Source organism: Ranitomeya variabilis, chromosome 6, assembly GCF_051348905.1.
Source record: "Ranitomeya variabilis isolate aRanVar5 chromosome 6, aRanVar5.hap1, whole genome shotgun sequence".
Classification (NCBI taxonomy): Eukaryota; Metazoa; Chordata; class Amphibia; order Anura; family Dendrobatidae; genus Ranitomeya; species Ranitomeya variabilis.
In genome coordinates this window covers 525,462,923-525,483,613 of record NC_135237.1, presented here as the reverse complement: position 1 = coordinate 525,483,613, position 20,691 = coordinate 525,462,923, and the positions used below count along the sequence as shown (strand labels likewise).

Here is a 20,691-nt window from a genome sequence, read left to right as displayed (position 1 = left end):
AGTCAGACAAAAACTCAGGGACCTCAGAAGGAGTGGAAGAAGCAATAGACACCAACGGAGTATCGCCATGAATTCCCTGACAACCCCAACTGAACACAGACATAGCTTTCCAATCTAAAACTGGATTATGAGCCTGCAGCCATGGCAGACCCAAAACGACAACATCATGCAAATTATGCAAAACTAGAAAGCGAATCACCTCCTGATGTACGGGAGTCATGCACATGGTCATTTGCGTCCAATACTGAGGCTTATTCTCAGCCAATGGCGTAGCATCAATTCCCCTCAGAGGAATAGGAAATTCCAAAGGCTCCAGGACAAAACCACAGCGCCTGGCAAACGACAAATCCATCAGATTCAGGGCAGCACCCGAATCCACAAAAGCCATAACCGGGTAAGACGACAAAGAACAAATCAAAGTAACAGACAAAATAAATTTAGGCTGTATAGTACCAATGGTGACAGGTTTAGCAACCTTTTTTAAGCGTTTAGAGCATGCTGAGATAACATGAGCAGAATCACCACAGTAAAAGCACAACCCATTTTGACGTCTATGACTTTGTCGCTCAATTCTGGTCAGGGTTCGATCACATTGCATAGACTCAGGTCCCTGTTCAGAAAATACCGCCAAAGGATGAGCAGATTTGCGCTCCCGCAAACGCCGATCAACCTGAATGGCTAAAGCCATAGAATCACTCAGACTTGTAGGGGTGGGGAACCCCACCATAACATCCTTAATGGCTTCAGAAAGACCTTCTCTGAAATTTGCAGCCAGGGCACACTCATTCCATTGAGTAAGCACTGACCATTTCCAAAATTTTTGACAATACACCTCTGCTTCATCCTGCCCTTGAGAGAGGGCCAGCAACGCTTTTTCTGCCTGATTCTCAAGATTAGGCTCCTCATAAAGCAATCCAAGAGCCAGAAAAAATGCATCCACATTAAGCAATGCAGGATCTCCTGGCGCCAGAGAGAAAGCCCAATCCTGCGGGTCGCCACGCAACAAGGAGATAACAATCTTTACTTGCTGAGCAGAATCACCAGAGGAACGAGGTCTCAGAGATAGAAATAACTTGCAATTATTCTTAAAATTCTGAAACCTAGATCTAGCTCCAGAAAACAACTCAGGAATGGGTATCTTTGGTTCTGACATAGGGCTATGAATAACAAAATCCTGAATACTTTGCACCCATGCAGCAAGATGATCCACACTAGAAGTCAGAGTCTGAACATCCATGTCTGCAGCTGAGCTCAAAACCACTCAGAGTTCAAGGGGATGAAAGAAGCTAGACAGACTGCAGCACAAAAAAAAAATGTACTCAGGTCTTCTTTTAATCCCACTTCTGCGATGCAAAAAACACTTTTGGGCCTGCTATACTGTTATGATCCTTAGTCCTTAGACGTCTAGGATTTTAGACACGTAGACGTCTCGAGCCAGCCTGAGGAACTAACTACCCCTAGAGAGAAAGAAAGACCTCTCTTGCCTCCAGAGAAATAATCCCCAAAAGATATAGAAGCCCCCAACAGATAATAACGGTGAGGTAAGAGGAAGGCACATACACAGGGGTGAAAGCAGATTCAGCAAAAGAGGCCCACTAATTCTAGATAGCAGAAAATAGAAAAGGGGTCTATGCGGTCAGTAAAAAACCCTTACAAAATATCCACACTGAGATTTCAAGAACCCCCACACCAACTAACGGTGTGAGGGGAGAAACTCAGTCCCCTAGAGCAATCAGCAAGTAAGAAATCACATTTTAACAAGCTGGACAAAAAACATGATGAACGCTGATAATCAGAAACTGAACAAACAAAAACTTAGCTTGTCTTGGAGAGACTGGGAGCAAGGTAGTCACCAGGAATCTGAAGAGCACTGAATACATTGATAGCAGGCAAGGAACTGAGTATCCAGGTGAGTTAAATAGGAAACCAACCAAGGATAACGAACCAGGTGATGAAGCCAACCTGCAGAAAGACAACACTACACAGTACCGCTTGTGACCACTAGTGGGAGCCCAAAAATAGAGTTCACAACAGGCGCCCCAGGGTCCTGGTCGTCGCAGTGGTATTGCTTTCCTCTCAAGGAGAGTGATGCTACGTTTAGAGGCAATGAAGGAGAACTCTTTGTCAAGTAACACAATGCATGCAACATGTTCACACTCCAAACCAGAAGGGAGAGCTCTAAGCCTGTTTAAGATGAACTCCCCTATAAGAACATCCTGATCTGGAGGGAAAGAGTTCAGTTCCTGTCAGGGAGACAGAGGGAAAGGAAGCATAGTGTCACGGGGGTACTGGGTAGACTACAGCTGATAACCCGGGCCCCTGCGATATCCCTCAAACTAGGGAAAACCCTGTCTGTCCCTCTCCCAGAATTTACACTGATGGTGTGCTTGTCTGGGCCGCCAGGCCTGACCCTGACTCCTGTTTCAGCCCTATGCTGAAACCTCCACCCGCCACCCAGTGATAAGACCACACACCAACCTCCACAGAAAGCACAGACAGGGAAAACTAAAAACGCACCACGCCGCAGACACACAGGAAAACACTATAATCTGCACAGGGCAAAACAATACAAATATAGGAAGGAGAAATATAACGAAGGATAATACACCACCAGATACGATATTTCTTCTCCTAGACCACCACTCCAGACCGAGATCACCAGGCACAAGACACAAGCTATAATCGGCGACACCCAAAGTCCAGAATGACTATTTATAGGCCACGGGCGTGACCCAGCCTCCAACCAGATTACCAGCTAGATTAACCCCGGACAACCTGGAAAAAATCTAGCCGGTGCCACTGAGCGTATAGTGGACGAATGTGGAATTACCGCTGTCTGTCGGACGCCCTAGTGTGAATAGCGTCCGACATGACACATAGGAGCCATGTAGCCTAAAGTGCTGCAGCTCCTAGGAAACAGACGGATAGAAAGCAGAACATATTGCAGCAAGGGTAAAGGAAGTCAGAGCAAAGGAGAGGATATCAGAGGGAGACCAGCCAGGAGCAGGCTGCCTCCTTCTGAGGCGCAGAAATCCGGTAGCTGGCACACCGAGGGAGTAAGGACCTTTATGCTTTACTTCAGAGACCGGCAGGACAGCTATTTCCACGTTACCTGTCCGACCTAAACCCAGGAGGCACGGTGGCAACTCTCAGAGGCTGGGGCGTGCTAGAGTCCCTATAAACCACCTCAAGCCACCAGTCATATGGGTTTGTCCTATCCTATCCGGGGGACAGAGAGAGAGACATAACATCTACAACAGTTGTGAGGACCTTATGAGAAGCTTAGCAGTAAGGGTCTACAACACTGCAGCGCAAGGCAAGGCTACTGATTTCCACCTGGATAAGGGAACTCTGGACTTGCCTCTAAACCGGCCGGACTCTGCCTGCCCTGTGATCTGGTGCCCTGGACTGTGGATGCTGAAGTGTTCAGTAAAGGTAAAGAGACTGCAACCTTGTGTCCTCGTCCTTCACTGCACCTCTCATCATCCACCATCTACACACCGGGAAGCCCTGGGGACACACTTCACCTGTGGGAAGGTATACCATCTAGCTGCCATAACATCACCCCAGCGGACCCCTTAAAGCAGCGTCGGTCACTCTGACTGAATACCACAGGTGGCGTCACGAACACAAACTTTATCCCTTTAAAGACCTTTCCCTTTTACACGGACGTCCCAGGGCCACGGACCGGGTCAGCCACCGTGACATCCCCCTGTGAACCGCAGGACCGGGTACCGAGTACCCCGCTGCCCTTGGGGGCGCTCCATTAGTTTTCACATTATTTAATATGTATTATGTTATGATTATGTATTATATTATATGTAATATGTTATGTAACAGGGTGACATGCCCTTTTAGATCGAGAATGGCCTTATTTGTTTACACCCAGCCAAGTTTTCCAGGAACAGAATTTTCATTGTAAAGGAGTTATCTGCTTTGGTCAAGTCCTATTTGTTATAAGTGTCCATTGACAATAACTAAAGTGTGTCCTCTGCTGTCCTGTGTTGTATTCTGTGCAGAAGTAAGCATAGTATTTCCCTGCAGTGTCACAAGAGTGAAAATGAAGAATTACACCGTGCTCATTCCTATCAATATGTTGTGTGTATTATGCCAGACAGGACAGGTCCTTCAGAGACTCTTAAACTATGGCCAAGAGATGAGGATCCGAAGAAGATGACCGGGACCCCTCTAGTAACTTAGACTTTCCTTGTAGGACCTATGACCATTTTTTGTATAAACTGCACAACCATTTTATGGTGAAAACAAAGTGTATTCAGTGTCAGCCATCTGTAGAGTTTACAGTGCCTTGCGAAAGTATTCGGCTTCCTGGAACTTTTCAACCTTTTCCCACATATCATGGTTCAAACATAAAGATACCAAATGTAAATTTTTGGTGAAGAATCAACAACAAGTGGAACACAATTGTGAAGTTGAACGAAATTTATTGGTTATTTAAAATTTTTGTGGAAAATCAAAAACTGAAAAGTGGGAAGTACAATATTATTCGACCCCTTTAACTTAATACTTTGTTGCTCCACCTTTTGCTGCGATTACAGCTGCAAGTCGCTTGGGGTATGTCTCTATCAGTTTTGTACATCGAGAGACTGAAATTCTTGCCCATTCTTCCTTGGCAAACAGCTCGAGCTCAGTGAGGTTTGATGGAAATCATTTGTGAACAGCAGTTTTCAGATATTTGCACAGATTCTGGATTGGATTGAGGTCTGGACTTTGACTTGGCCATTCTAACACCTGGATACGTTTATTTGTGAACCATTCCATTGTAGATTTTGCTTTATGTTTGTGATCATTGTCTTGTTGGAAGACAAATCTCTGTCCCAGTCTCAGGTGTTTTGCAGATTCCAACAGGTTTTCTTCAAGAATGGTCCTGTATTTGGCTCCATCCATCTTCCCATCAATTTTAAAAATCTTCCCTGTCCCTGCTGAAGAAAAGCAGGCCCAAACCATGATGCTGCCACCACCATGTTTGACAGTGGGGATGGTGTGTTCAGGGTGATGAGCTGTGTGGCCTTTACGCCAAACATATCGTTTGGCATTGTTGCCAAAAAGTTCGATTTTGCTTTCATCTGACCAGAGCACCTCCTTCCACATGTTTGGTGTGTCTCCCAGGTGGCTTGTTGCAAACTTTAAATGACACTTTTTATGGATATCTTTGAAAAAGAGGGACGGCTGGGTCTTGGTAGATTTGCAGTGGTATGATACTCCTTCAATTTCAATATGATCGCTTGCTCAGTGCTCCTTGGGATGTTTAAAGTTTCCAAATCCAGCTTTAAACTTCTCCACAACAGTATCTCGGACCTGCCTGTTGTGTTCCTTGGTCTTCATGATGCTCTCTGTGCTTCAAACAGAACCCTGAGACTATTACAGAACAGGTGCATTTATACAGAGACTTGATTACACACAGGTGGATTATATTTATCATCATTAGGCGTTTAGGACAACATTGGATCATTCAGAGATCCACAATGAACTTCTGGAATGAGTTTGCTGCACTGAAAGTAAAGGGGCCGAATAATATTGCACGCCCCACTTTTCAGCTTTTGATGTTCCACAAAAATTTAAAATAACCAATACATTTCATTCAACTTCACAATTGTGTTCCACTTGTTGTTGATTATTCACCAAAAATTTACATTTGGTATCTTTATGTTTGAAGCATGATATGTGGGAATAGGTTGAAAAGTTCCAGGGAGCCGAATACAAGGCTCTGTACATTGCTGTGTGGTCTTACCTGTGCATGAGTCCTTATAATGTCTCCGTTAATAGATTCACAGTGATCAATGTGATGGTGACAGTTAGCAATGCCTGGAATGGAGTGAATATGGTGATAGCAGTGTCCCCGTCCGTGTTGGAACCTTGAGTGGTTGTGGAGGTTGTGGTGGTCGTTACAGTTTTGGCATCAAACGATCTTGTCTGCGCAGAGACCTTGTTTAGCGCAAATTCAAGCTTATATCCACTTCCTGCAATAGAAAACATCAAATTAGGGTTTTCCTTTTTATTGTGCAAAATCTAAAAATGTTTGTATTATTGCCCCAAGAATGTAATATACCTGAAGCAGTAAATCACCCTGACACTTTCAGGCAGGTAAGAGCATCAGAAGCCATAGGAACCCCATAAATACAGTAGATCTACAGTATATCTTAATGTGATTGTACAAGCCAATAAATCCCTTTTTTTTTTTAAAGTGTCCCCTAAAGTTATGCAGATCATTGTGTGATCCCCCGGGAATATGCTGGCAGCAAATTAATTCATCTGCAGGGCTACCACAAAACAAATTAGTCATTACAAGTAGCTGCATGATGGCTCAGCGGTTAGCACAGTTTCTTGGCATCGTTGGAGTCCTGGGTTCAAATCCCACCAAGGACAACATCTGCAAGGAGTTTGTATGTTCTCCCCATGTTTGTGTGGGTTTCCTCTGGATTCTCCAGTTCCTCCCACACTCCAAAGACATACTGATAGGGAATATAGTAGATTGTGAGCCCCAATGGGGACAATGATGATAATGTCTGTAAAGTGCTGTAGAATTAATGGTGTTATATAAGTGAGTAAAATAAAAATATAACACAATTCCCATTAACACGTTGCGTCCTCCTGAGGAAGAAATACTCTTTCGAGCAGCTTTCCTCTGTAACGTAATGTTGACAGTGATGCAGATAACCACTGAGCTCAATGTCTACAGTGATTGGCTGCAGTGCTGTCACCATTATATAACTGCTGCAGCCAAACAACAGAGACCGAGGCAGTGGCAGAGACACAGCTCACAACCAAGTGTGGGTAAATGAAGCTCAGTTGTTTGTTAAAACGTACAGTAACTGAGCTTATAAGAATATGTTTTTTCGAAAGGGGACAACCCATTTAATGAATAACTCCTGTTTTGTAAAGGCCTATTTTATACGGGCGGATTACCAAACAAGGTTCGCTCTTATTCGTTGACCTGTGTAAACATGTAAAGCAAAACACTATTTTATTGGCTGACGAGATCATCATACGGGGCATCAGCTTTTATTAATAGGGCATGTGCTGCCGTCAATATGGATGCTGTAGGGGGGCAGAACATCACAATTGTACTGCCCCCATACAGTTTGTATCCGTCCAATGTGAAGGAGCACGAATCAACCTGTATATAGTTCTAAGAGATAACGTTTCTCCTTGTGGGGACTGACATACCGGCTCTGACATGCCAAGGTACAAGGTACGGAGACTTATAGGCGATGCAATGCTCCTCTGGGAAACTGAATATGCAAATTGCCTCTTCAGAGAAGAAGAAGACTTGATATATAATTTTCATCTTTTTTATATAGTTGTCCTTTGATGAGATTCTAAACATTTGTACACATACCGTTTATAATGTCTCTCATAATTTTTTACTTGCTTTACTTTTTATATGCTGTATAAAGCCAAATTTGAAAAATTGTGCATTGTCCGGACCACCAAGGTGCCAAACTGTTGGAAATGCGGACACCCAGATATGTATATAAGCTAAGAATAATGACATATTCCAGATTCTTATAACTTGCACATGTAATATGATGGAGTCAAACTCTACCATGCAGCTTGAGAACAAGGTCGGTGAAGTTGGCCCAACAGCTGGTAAACGCAATGGTCACGTTTCCATCTAGTCCATTGCTGATGATGGTGTTATTGACATCTTTCAGGGTTGCGGTCAGTGTCAGTGAACTTTTGCTTACAGAGACACAGTTCCCCTAGAAATAAAAGCGATGGGATACATTAAAATGACCAGAAATGTGAATACACTACTAAATCATACAATCCACATTTGGACAACCAATATTCAGAATAGTGACTGTCACCATGACTTTATAGGCTGGTGCCACAAAAACTCTATTAATGAGGTCATATGAGATTAGCAAAAAAAAGCTACTTTTGTTCGAAAACAGCACCACCCTTTTAAATGGTATGTGTATGGTATAGCAGCTCAGTTACTGGGGCAATGTAACGTTCATGGAGTTGTTGACGGAAGAGGAAGATGGATCTTCTGAAAAGCATTGAAAGGAATCTGTCCACAACAACCATCCGTATCTAGCATGACGTCACTGAAGCTAATGGGATTTTTTTTAGATGCAACTAGTGATGAGTGACTGTGCTCATTACTCGGGTTTTCTGAGCATGCTCGGGTGGTCTCCAAGTATTTTGGGCGTGCTTGGAGATTTAGTTTGTGTCGACGCAGCTGCATGATTTGCAGCTGCTAGACAGCCTGAGTACATGTGGGGATTCCCTAAAAAACAGACAATCTCCACATGTGTTCAGGCTGTATAGCAGCCACAAATCATGCAGTTGTGGAGACACAAACTAAATTTCCAAGCACGCCAAAATACTCGGAGACCACCCGAGCATGCTTGGAAAACCCGAGTAACGAGCATACTCACTCATAACTAGATGCAACACTTCTGATCTGAATGCCTTCTAACACATAACCAGGTGGCACTGTTGGGAGGATTCAAGAGGGAGCTGCTTCTTTGGCCTTCTAATACATTCGGCTATGCACAGGAGCAGGGGCAGACACAGACAAATAATGTGTGTGATAGAAGCCGCTTGCTACTTTTGAGGTTGAAGTTGGCCTCCTTATCTATTAGGTTCTTGTGCAACTGCACAGGCTGCACTATTGCTATGTCCACGCCTGCACTAGAGTTATAAGTGGAAACTGCAGCGAGTTGGAAGTAGGCACTGAGCGAACTCTCTCTAAATCACTTGATATCCATGGTAAACCACTTAATATTGAGTAAGAATGTAAGAATTCTCCTTATTATTAATCATCCTTGTTATGTGATATTCATAATAGTCATTGCTATTGTCACTAGTGATGATTGAGCTGTGAAAAACTTGAGTGCTCATTACTCGAATCGAACACATTGGACGCTCAGAGGTACTCAACTCGAGTAGCGGGCAGAATTGAAGTGAATGAGGAACTCAAGCAGTTTTACTGGAGGCTCCTGACTCATGGACTGGTGACGCCGCCCGAAGTGACAGTCTCTGTCTCTCTCTCAAGACAACGAGTCAGGAGCCTCCGGAAAATGAGCACTCGAGTACCACACGGTGCTCGGCACTGCTCGATACTTAATCGAGCACACCGATGTCCATCACCAGAATTTTGGCGAGCGGAGTTATACAATCCTTTCAGTCTTCGCTAAAACTAGCATTGATATGAGTAACCACCACCAGAGATAGATGTCACTTTTTTCTTACAATTTTATAAATTTTATACATTTCTGATCCTTGTAGTTCTCATTACATTAAGGGGCAGTCAGATTGCCATATAACATGGACAACGATTGCATAAAAAATTCCTTCGGACTGGCCGTCGGCTCTCCTGACCTGAGCGTAACAGCACGTATTTCATGCAGCTGTCACGCTTAGGTCAAGAGAGCCGACAGGCAGTCCGATCATTGCGATACTATCAACGTACGTGTCATACGGCCATCTGACTGCGCCATAAATGATAGTTACAGATACTAGCACCCATAACTGATATTTTAGGAAATTCTGTTGTGAGAAGTTATCTAATAGTCTTTGTAACCTAACTGTTGATTTAAAAAAAAGGAACGACGGTATTGGGTTTTTGGCTGGACATTATGTTATTGAGTTCATATTCTTATCAATAATAATAATAATTATCATTTTTATCTCTATAGCGCCAAAATATTCTGCAGCATTTTACAATTTTAGAGGAGACTTGTACAGACAATAAACACATTACAGAATAATACATAACTTAGATACCAAAAGGACGGAGAGTCCTGCTAGGAAGCTTACAATGTACTTACGTTGGAATCTACCGCCATTACAATTGGCTGCTGGGAAAGCATTTCTCCGGGGAGTCCCGCCACAGGTTGCTGGATAATTTTAAGTGTAGATACAGTAGCCAAATAACTTCCATTAGACGATTGAGTTCTGTTAACAGTCTCAGATGCCACCTAGAAGACATCACATCACCGATGTCACTAGTTATTAGATTAGTACGTGATAGATTACATGATCCAACCGCCCACCGATGCTACCACTTTTTTTAGTAACATAGTCTTAGGACAGGAAAATAGCAGCAAAGCTTGGGCTAAGGAGCCATATATTAATCTCCAAGTGATGCTTTGGTGGCACTATGCCTAATTCCTCTAGTCTACTCTACAAACAATCTGTATGGGGTGAAATAATCTAATAATACAACAGGATTGGGGGAGTAGTTACCTGACTCCAGGCCGGATCACTAGGAGATGGAACTGGATCAGAAATGGACAACGATGACACAGTGACATTCAACTGCGAGCTGAGACTTCCATTAATAGCGGCAGATGCCAGGTTTTTACTGATATCCTGGAAATTTGTGTATGTCAGTGCGTCTAAATAGGAAAACCAAATTAGCAGAACATCATTACTGGAAATCCACAGGCACAGAAAGAAGAAGGGAGGGTTTATTAGTACTGATGCTACATACGTCAGTCTTAAACCTAAAAAAAAAAGAAGTTAGTCCAGCATCCAAGGAGATAAAAACATCCAACTCAAAAATACTGCCAGAATCCGTCCCTTCCTCAGCCCACAATCTACTAAAACTCTTGTGCATGCCCTCATCATCTCCCGCCTCGATTACTGCAACACCCTCCTCTGTGGCCTCCCCGCTAACTCCCTTGCACCACTCCAGTCTGTCCTCAACTCTGCTGCTCGGCTAATCCACCACTCTCCTTGCTACTCCACTGCTTCTCCCCTCTGCAAATCTCTCCACTGGCTCCCAATCCCCCAACGAATCCAGTTCAAGCTACTAACACTGATCTACAAAGCCATCCACAACCTGTGCCCTCCTTATATCTCTGAACTAATCTACCACTATCTTCCCTCACGTAATCTTGGATCCTCCCAAGACCTCCTACTCTCCTCCACACTTATTCGTTCCATATACAACTGCCTCCAAGATTTCTCCCGAATATCCCCCATCCTCTGGAATTTCACGCCTCAACACGTCTGATTATCCACCACCCTCGGATCCTTCAGACGAAACCTGGAAACCCATCTCTTCAGGAAAGCCTACAGCCTGCAATAACCATTCTGCCGCCTCACCAACCACCTGAGCTACCGCCTCACCAACCACCCAAGCTGCCGCCTCATCCCCACCAGAGCTGCCACCTCACCACCACCAGTGCTGCAGCACACCGACCCCCTGTCTCTTCCCCATTATCTCAAAGAATGTAAGTCCGCAAGAACAGGGTCCTCTCTCCTCTGTACCAGTCTGTCATTGTAAATTTGTTTACTGTTAACGATATCTATAACCCTGTATGTAACCCATTTTCACATGTACAGCACCATGGAATTAATGGTGCTATATAAATAAATAATAATTATAACTTTATTCAAACCATATTAATAAGTTGGATGTTTTTATGAAGAGTTCCCTGGATTTTTGGACTATCTGACTATTAGTTTGCTTTTGCCCTTTGTTGGGGTTTCCATGCACGGAAGAACCTCTGCTATCAAGAATGATGAACTGCTGAAATTTGTTTTGTTTATTCTTAAACCAAAACTTGCTGAAGTAGGATGCCCCAAGTTTGTCACATGTTGGGCTGTCCATGCAACACAAAGTGAAATCTATATATAGTATGAGCCCTCACATAGCCTCAATACACAATATGAGCACCACATAGCCTTCAATATACAGCACAAACCCCCACATAGCCTCCCTATATTAAGTATGGGCCCTCACACGTCCTTTACACATATAAAAAATAAAAACATCCTGAGGATGCAGATAGCAGTGATATCAGGACGCGAGCTATTGGGCGGAGGAGGGCATGGTGCGACCCGTGGACCACTGTTATCAGCCCTTTGCAGACCGGGTTGCACTTTGCCCAGGTCTGCAATAACGAGGCTAAGTAAAGAGGGTTTTGTAGTAGCTTGGTCTCATCCACAATGGTAAAAGTTACCAACTTACCTGTTGAGTTACTACTAGTAGAGTTTATTTCTTGGACCGGTGGATCTGCAATTTCTACAGATACGCTTATTCCTCCTGCCGCTCTCTTTCTTCGTTTAGAGCTCTCTGCCACTATCTTTGTAATACGAATTTTGCTTGCCGGAATCTTCAAGAAAAGCGCAAGGTTCCTAACAAGATTATCCCCGTAAAATTGGTCCACGGTCATTGCCGGAAGATTAAATGAGATAACAATCAGAGGAGATGTGCGAATTTCCACTGGAATGGATCCTCTCACCAGGATATACAGCATGTTATAGACACGGTCAAAGAAGTTTTCTCCCAAAATCGTTGAGTTGAGCAGAGGCATGTATTGTCCTATCAGAGGAAGTGACAACATTCACATCATCAACCAACTAATGTTATTGTAAAGAAAGAGGAAATATGTTTGTACGTAATCAACAAGGTTAAGTTCTTCTGTAAGGCCAAGAAACTCATTGAATTAGCCAGAATTGCCTGGAAAGTTTATTGTAGCTCCAAATGTACAGTAATGATCATCTTACAGACAGATTCTCTATAATATAAGATCGATACCAACAATATAATTCAGTGGTCCTTAAACAAATGCGGTCATGGAGGATTCAATACCTTACCCACATAAGTAGGTTCCTTCAAGGTATAGTCCGATCCCTTCCATTCTATATTTGTAGGGTTTATATAGACATTATTAACATAGACATCCAAACGTTGAGGATTTGAGTAGTAAATTCCTACAAGGACAGACTGCAAAAAAAGAAATATAATGAAGTCAGTGGTGGGATCCTACGGAGCAGAATGAAGGCAAGCCAAATATTTTAAAACTATCATCATATGCATTTATGAAGAGGTCTATGTTGCCTGTAGCTAGGAACTCTTACATATTACAGATCCATAGACACTTCCTATGATACACATATGGTGTTGTATAAAAAAAGCGCAATGTGAACCAAGAGTTCGTATAATATGGCAATGTGTATGTAGTCTCTAACGGTGTTTCAGTAGGAGAACTGCCTGACAAATGACCTATTACAACAGACAGACTTCGTAGAAAGGCGTCCTTGACTCAGGACGCCAATCTAAGAACCAACCTAAATTGATCGTGTCACATATTACAAATGTATCCAAACTTATAGTACTGATATTGTATTATAAGAAATGGGAGTCCTTAAAGACCTGTACACACTATGTAATAGTGACTACAAATCGGAATAAAATATTTTTTTCTTATTTTGCCTCGCTGTTGCTGAGATATTAGCACTTGTTAAATTTTTTAAGTGAAAGTGGATGTTATCAGATAGTTTTCACTGGGGGCATGTACTTCTTCCTGAACATAACATAGTTAGTAAGGCCGAAAAAAGACATTTGTCCATCCAGTTCAGCCTATATTCCTATATTCCATCATAATAAATCCCCAGATCTACATCCTTCTACAGAACCTAATAATTGTATGATACAATATTGTTCTGCTCCAGGAAGACATCCAGGCCTCTCTTGAACCCCTCAACTGAGTTCGCCATCACCACCTCCTCAGGCAAGCAATTCCAGATTCTCACTGCCCTAACAGTAAAGAATCCTCTTCTATGTTGGTGGAAAAACCTTCTCTCCTCCAGACGCAAAGAATGCCCCCTTGTGCCCGTCACCTTCCTTGGTATAAACAGATCCTCAGCGAGATATTTGTATTGTCCCCTTATATACTTATACATGGTTATTAGATCACCCCTCAGTCGTCTTTTTTCTAGACTAAATAGTCCTAATTTCGCTAATCTATCTGGGTATTGTAGTTCTCCCATCCCCTTTATTAACTTTGTTGCCCTCCTTTGTACTCTCTCTAGTTCCATTATATCCTTCCTGAGCACCGGTGCCCAAAACTGGACACAGTACTCCATGTGCGGTCTAACTAGGGATTTGTACAGAGGCAGTATAATGCTCTCATCATGTGTATCCAGACCTCTTTTAATGCACCCCATGATCCTGTTTGCCTTGGCAGCTGCTGCCTGGCACTGGCTGCTCCAGGTAAGTTTATCATTAACTAGGATCCCCAAGTCCTTCTCCATATCAGATTTACCCAGTGGTTTCCCGTTCAGTGTGTAATGGTGATATTGATTCCTTTTTCCCATGTGTATAACTTTACATTTATCATTGTTAAACCTCATCTGCCACCTTTCAGCCCAAGTTTCCAACTTATCCAGATCCATCTGTAGCAGAATACTATCTTCTCGTGTATTAACTGCTTTACATAGTTTTGTATCATCTGCAAATATCAATATTTTACTGTGTAAACCTTCTACCAGATCATTAATGAATATGGTGAAGAGAACGGTGAACGATGCTGACCAATCATAAGCAGGCAACAACAAAAAGAATAGCACACCCCATCATAGCTTAGAGCAGGTTTCACAGTGTGTTTGTTGTAATGATACAGCCGTGATCACCTGGTCTAACCTCCTGCATAAGTCAGTGTTTGAGTAGTGGCAGTGCAGCTGAGTTTAGCTGTGTTACATTACAAACCCTTCTTTCAGATCTCCTAATTACTGAGTGTGTCAGTAATCACACTTATGTCTGCTATGCTCAAGCAACTTGTAATTTCTGTGAGGTGAGAACAGGGAACATCACTTACATCTCACACAGGAGCAGCCTGACTGTTCTGGACTACTCCTGAGTGATATGTAATGAGATCCTGCTCTAATCTCACTGCAAAAGGAGTACAAGTTGAGCATGACAGAGAAGAGTGTGATAGTGAGACAGAGCTCTCATCCCTGGACAGGCAATGTGGAGGAGGAGAAGCACAGCAAAGCTGACAGTGCTATGAGAGGAATAGAGCTGATAGAAGAGTTTGCAATGTGACGCAGCTAAACTCAGCTGTGCTGCTGCTCCCCCATTCTGACTGGTGTAAAAAGTTAGAGCAGAAGTTTGGCTTGCCTTTAAAGTTGGTGCGAATTCTTTCAGTACCCAATCCATCAATCACGTCAGTAATTGATGGCTACTAGCTGGAAGACTAGAGAACCACCATCTACCTGTCGGCATCCATGAGTCTTCTGTTGATTAGCTGGCCTGGCGTATTGCAGCATGTAGCACATGTGACTGTGAGACAAACCCTTTAACTTAAGGGATTATTTTGAAAATATATACAATATGTGACTTAGTGTTAGTCATCCATGACTGTTAGCAGTTACCATTTGCTTGTCTCAGTATCTTACCTTTGTGTTGTTTACGTTGAGCAGCAGCAGTCGGAGACTCTGGGGGCTCGTGCTGGTAAAATAGACATCAAATGACTCGTTGGTAGCCACTATAGAGTGAAACAAGGAGACCCTCTTCTGGCAGGTGTATCCAGAGCACCAGCCATGATCTTGGGGACCTAAAATTAAAATATAGAGCAGTTCGATTAAACCACCAGAATAAGTACTGTAAGATTTCTCTTACTGAGTGTATTGGGGGACACTCACTTGGCGCGGGATTAATGTAGCCAGGCACAATTTTCTAACAAAACAGTCCATGCGGTTTATTGAATATGCCATAAACCGGGTTATGCAAAGTTCATTACTTATATCACATAAAACACAACAGGCACCAACAGTCTCTTTGGTACCTGACGGGAGCTCCTGCTCCTCATGCCGACTCCGTTAACCTCTTCTGGGTAAGCTGCCTAACGGGGATCACCAACTCGCCTGGTCAATACACAGTAGTCAGTCCAGACCTCACCAAAGGACTCCAGCTTCCCCACACTCCGTTAACACTCTTCTGGGTAAGCTGCCTAACGGGGATCCCCAACTTGCCTGGTCGGCAGCCAGTAGTCAGTCCAGACCTCACCGAAGGACTCCAGCTTCCCCACACAGTAACTGTCCCTGGCTCCACAGATCCCGGTCCTCACCTCGTGCTATTCAGGGATCCGGTCCTCGTCGCAGGACCTCCCAACACCCAGGTAGCCAGGACCCTGCCTGGTGGCCTAGTCCGGGTATTCTTCAGAACGTCCTTCCCCAGCCGGGAACGTCCAATGCCCAGGCCACCCGAAGCCAAGTCTCACGGTCTCAGGTGCTTGCAGGACCCTAGTCATTCCTAGGACAATCCAGCACCAACCATCTCAGGTGCTTGCAGGACCCTAGTCATTCCTAGGACAATCCAGCACCATCCGTACATCAGGTTCCTCGGTCTCAGGTGCTCACAGGACCCTAGTCATTCCTAGGACAATCCAGCACCGACCGTCTCAGGTGCTTGCAGGACCCTAGACATTCCTAGGACGATCCAGCACCTTCACCGGTCAGGTCCACACACAGGAACCACACAGGACCTACCGGACACACCTCTCAGCTCCACACACAGGGAGCTCACACCGAACGCTGACCCACACCCTGGTCACATTACATACTGGTAACCACTCCCCTGGGTGGGAGTGTGTGTGTGGCTAGTCTGACCCTCCCATCTCTCATGACTAGCCCTGCCAATCTCCCATGAGAACTACACACATAACACAAACTCTTGAGGGACTACAGGTCCCAGCAGACCAACTTACACTCAGATTGACAGTGCAGAGTAACCTCCTCTGCAACACACATATTGGCCATTCACAATCCTGCCAAACTTTCTCTCTATACCATCACGTATCCAAGCGCATACTGGGGAGATCATGCAGCGCCCCCTACCTGTTACAGGGGTTACTGCATCACATATATCACAGTACAAAGAGGAGATATATGAATGGAAATCGTAAATGACACATACCATTGATGAGGTCCACATAGCCGTCTCCCAGCACAGCCACGGGTGACAGGCGTCTCGTCTCAGTGTCGGCATCAAGGCTTTCTATAACAAGCATTTCATGGTTCAGGCCGCTGCATCTGTATGCCTCCCAGGCCGACACGTATACACATGTGTTATCCCTGATAATGCCTGGTAGAAGCAAACACAGAATATAATAAGATGTCCAAAAGTGGGAGGAGAAAAAAATAGTGGGATACATATTCTGCATTTATGAATGAATGTCCATTTGATCATGGTCCCTGAGATCTGCTCCTGGGGACTGATTTGCTGGAAGCAAAGTTTCAGTTTCAAATTATGTCCAATTTGCCTTTTTTTCTCAGTTTTTTGCTTTGCTCCAATACACACAAAGGAAATAAACATGTGTATAACAAAACGTGCAATTGAAATAATTTTCTGGGAGAAATGCTTCATTTTCTCAAACAATTTCAAGGGTGCCAACATTTTCGGCCATGACTGTATATATACACGTGCTTCTCACAAAATTAGAATGTCATCAAAAAGTTAATTTATTTCATTTCTTCAAAACAACAAGTGAAACAACTATATTATATAGAGTCATTACAAACAGAGTGATGAATTTCAAGTGGTTATTTTGTGCTAATGATGATGATTATGGCTTACAGCCAATGAAAACCCAAAAGTCATTATCTCAGTAAATTAGAATACTTTATAATACCAGCTTGAAAAATTATTTTAAAATCTGAAATGTTGGCCTACTGAAATGTATGTTGGGTAAATGCCCTCAATACTTGGTCGGGGCTCCTTTTGCATCAATTACTGCATCAATGCGGTGTGGCATGGAGGTGATCAGTCTGTGGCACTGCTGAGGTGTTATGGAGGCCCAGGTTGCTTTGATAGCAGCCTTCAGCTCGTCTGCATTGTTGGGTCTGGTGTCTCTCATCTTCCTATTGACAATACCCCATAGATTTTCTATGGGGTTAAGGTCAGGCGAGTTTGCTGCCAATGAAGTACAATGATGCTGTTGTTTGTAAACCAGGTATTGGTACTTTTGGCAGTGTGGACAGGTGCCAAGTCCTGCTGGAGAATGAAATTTCCATCTGCAAAAACCTTGTCGGCAGAGGGAAGCATGAAGTGCTCTAAAATTTCCTGGTAGACAGCTGTGGTGACATTGGTCTTGATAAAACACAGTGGACCTACACCGGCAGATGACATGGCTCCCCAAACTATCACTGATTGTTGAAGCTTCACACTAGACCTCAAGCAGCTTGGATTGTGGCCTCTCCACTAGTGTTGAGCATTCCGATACCGCAAGTATCGGGTATCGGCCGATACTTGCGGTATCGGAATTCCGATACCGAGATCCGATACTTTTGTGGTATTGGGAATCGGTATCGGGATTAATATCAATGTGTAAAAGAAAGAATTAAAATAAAAAATAGGGATATACTCACCTCTCCGGCGGCCCCTGGACTTTACCGCCGTAACCGGGAGCCGTTGTACCTAAGAATGCGCGCTTGAAGGGCCTTAGATGACGTCACGGCGCTCTGATTGGTCCGTAGCGGTCGCGTGACCGCTACGCGACCAATCACAAAGCCGTGACGTCACCTAAGGTCTTTCAAGCGCTTGAAAGACCTTAGGTGATGTCACGGCTTTGTGATTGGTCGCGTAGCGGTCACGCGACCGCTACGCGACCAATCAGAAGCTGCGGACGTCTTCTAAGGTATTTCAAGCGCTTGAAAGACCTTAGGTGACGTCACGGCTTTGTGATTGGTCGCGTAGCGGTCACGCGACCGCTACGGACCAATCAGAGCGCCATGACGTCATCTAAGGCCCTTCAAGCGCGCATTCTTAGGTACAACGGCTCCCGGTTACGGCGGTAAAGTCCAGGGCGCGTCAGAGGGTGAGTATATCCCTATTTTTTATTTTAATTCTTTCTTTTACACATTGATATGGATCCCAGGGCCTGAAGGAGAGTTTCCTCTCCTTCAGACCCTGGAAACCATACAGGATACCGTCCGATACTTGGTGTCCCATTGACTTGTATTGGTATCGGGTATCGGTATCGGATTAGATCCGATACTTTGCCGGTATCGGCCGATACTTTCCGATACCGATACTTTCAAGTATCGGACAGTATCGCTCAACACTACTCTCCACTCTTTTCCAGACTCTGGGAACTTTATTTCCAAATGAAATGCAAAATTTACTTTCATCTTAATACAAAACCTTGGACCACTGAGCAACAGTCCAGTTCTTTTTCTCCTTGGCCCAGGTAAGATGTTTCTGGCATTGTCTAGTGCCTTGACACAAGGAATTCGACACTTGTAGCCCTTGTAGTGGATACATCTGTGTGTGGTTGCACTTGAAGCAATGACTGCAGCAGCAGTCCTCTCCTTGTGAATCTCCCCCAAATTTTTGAATGGCATTTTCTTAACAATCCTTTCAAGGCTGCAGTTATCCCGGTTGCTTGTGCACCTTTTTTATATCACACTTTTTCCTTTCACTCAACTTTCCATTAATATGCTTGCATAGAGCACTCTGTGAACAGCCAGCTTCTTTAGCAGTGACCTTTTGTGGCTTACCTTCCTTGTGGAGTGTGTCAATGACTGCCTTCTGGACTTCTGTCAAGTCAGCAGTCTTCCCTATGATTGTGGAACCTACTGAAACAGACTAAGGAACCTTTTTAAACGCTTAGAATGCCTTTCCTGGTATTTTTTGTTAATTATTCTAATTTACTGAGATAATGACTATTGGGTTTCATTGGCTGTAAGCCATAATCATCAACATTAACAGAAATAAACACTTGAAATAGATCACTATGTTTGTAATGACTATATAATATATGAGTTTTACTTTTTGTATTGAAGAACTGAAATAAATTAACTTTTTGATGATATTCTTAGTCTTAATATGTGACTTGAAATCATTTGATCTCTTGTACAATACACTTCTATATTGCAGTGTGTTGGTCTGTTAGCATCATCCTATTAGGCTATGCTTCTTGCTTCTGGCTTTTATCTTAGATACCCCGCCATTGCTGCAGGAGCCAGGCTGTGTATTATACTGCAAGTTCAGTGTCACGCTGATGGTTGTGGAACCAGCAGGGATGAACTCGGAGAGTCAGACCAGCCAGAAACTGATTTACAGAATGGATGGAAGTGGTACGTCTGGTTGACAGGATGAATACTGGAGCTGGCACAGGCAGGGCATGTTCAGGAACACAGGGCAGACTCAGATACAGGATCACAGGCACTAGTACAGACTGGACAGGAGAGAAAGGAGGTACAGATGCCGACAAGGCGGATCAGGATTAGGTACAGGGGAAGGTGCCTTAAGTATTAGATGTCTCCCAGCTTTGAGTTGGGGACATTTTCTCGGGAGTGCTGCACACCATGCGCAGTTCCTGGAAAAAAGAAGCTGCGGTGGGGACCGAAGCAGCATGGCTGTGGCGGTGAGTATGTCGGCATCCCTGCCAGGAGGAGAAAGATAAATTGTGCAAGGATACCAGCGCTGCCATTACACTCAGCCCCTAAAACCACTCTATGTTCTACTTGATGACATGTTCTGCTATAAAAAAATGGCATTGTCTCAAATTTGCAAAGACTTTCATGAGCAGTGCACTGTTCAGTTTCCGTAGCCTTAAATTATTCACCTTTGTATGGCGCCACTTGTGACACAGGAATTCGGCTTCCATTCAGGTAAGTCAGCATGACTTTAGGAATCCTATAGTCTCCCAGGCCGTACTTTGTGTTTCCATCCCACTCGAATTCTGATTGTGGAACTACATCACCAATCTGTCCCAGGAAAGATCCATCAAGATCTTTCAACAATGTCTTCCTTTTGGCATCGCAGGTCATATCTACACAGTCAGATGGATTTGCTTTTCTGTAGTGACAAGAAAAAATGTTATGATGAAACATCTACAATACACTCACAGATCTATATTAGGATTTCACTCATAGTATTGTATGATGTTTTAACCCAGGAACTCTGGCATCTAATTTCCTATC

At 43.8% G+C, this 20,691-nt stretch overlaps 1 protein-coding gene across 1 annotated transcript in view; it reads right to left on the bottom strand.

Moving 5' to 3' along the window:
- Positions 1-20,691, bottom strand: part of PKHD1L1 (PKHD1 like 1) — a 210,714-nt gene that overhangs the window by 6,786 nt on the left and 183,237 nt on the right. Inside the window, exons 69-77 of the mRNA XM_077271084.1 lie at positions 20,334-20,566; positions 16,682-16,849; positions 15,163-15,320; positions 12,580-12,709; positions 11,951-12,304; positions 10,219-10,370; positions 9,801-9,950; positions 7,565-7,721; positions 5,750-5,978 (exon numbers count right to left, since the gene is read on the bottom strand). Of these exons, the coding sequence (XP_077127199.1) occupies positions 5,764-5,978; positions 7,565-7,721; positions 9,801-9,950; positions 10,219-10,370; positions 11,951-12,304; positions 12,580-12,709; positions 15,163-15,320; positions 16,682-16,849; positions 20,334-20,566 (1,717 nt within the window). The 3' untranslated portion in view covers positions 5,750-5,763. The remainder of the gene's footprint in view (positions 1-5,749; positions 5,979-7,564; positions 7,722-9,800; positions 9,951-10,218; positions 10,371-11,950; positions 12,305-12,579; positions 12,710-15,162; positions 15,321-16,681; positions 16,850-20,333; positions 20,567-20,691) is intronic.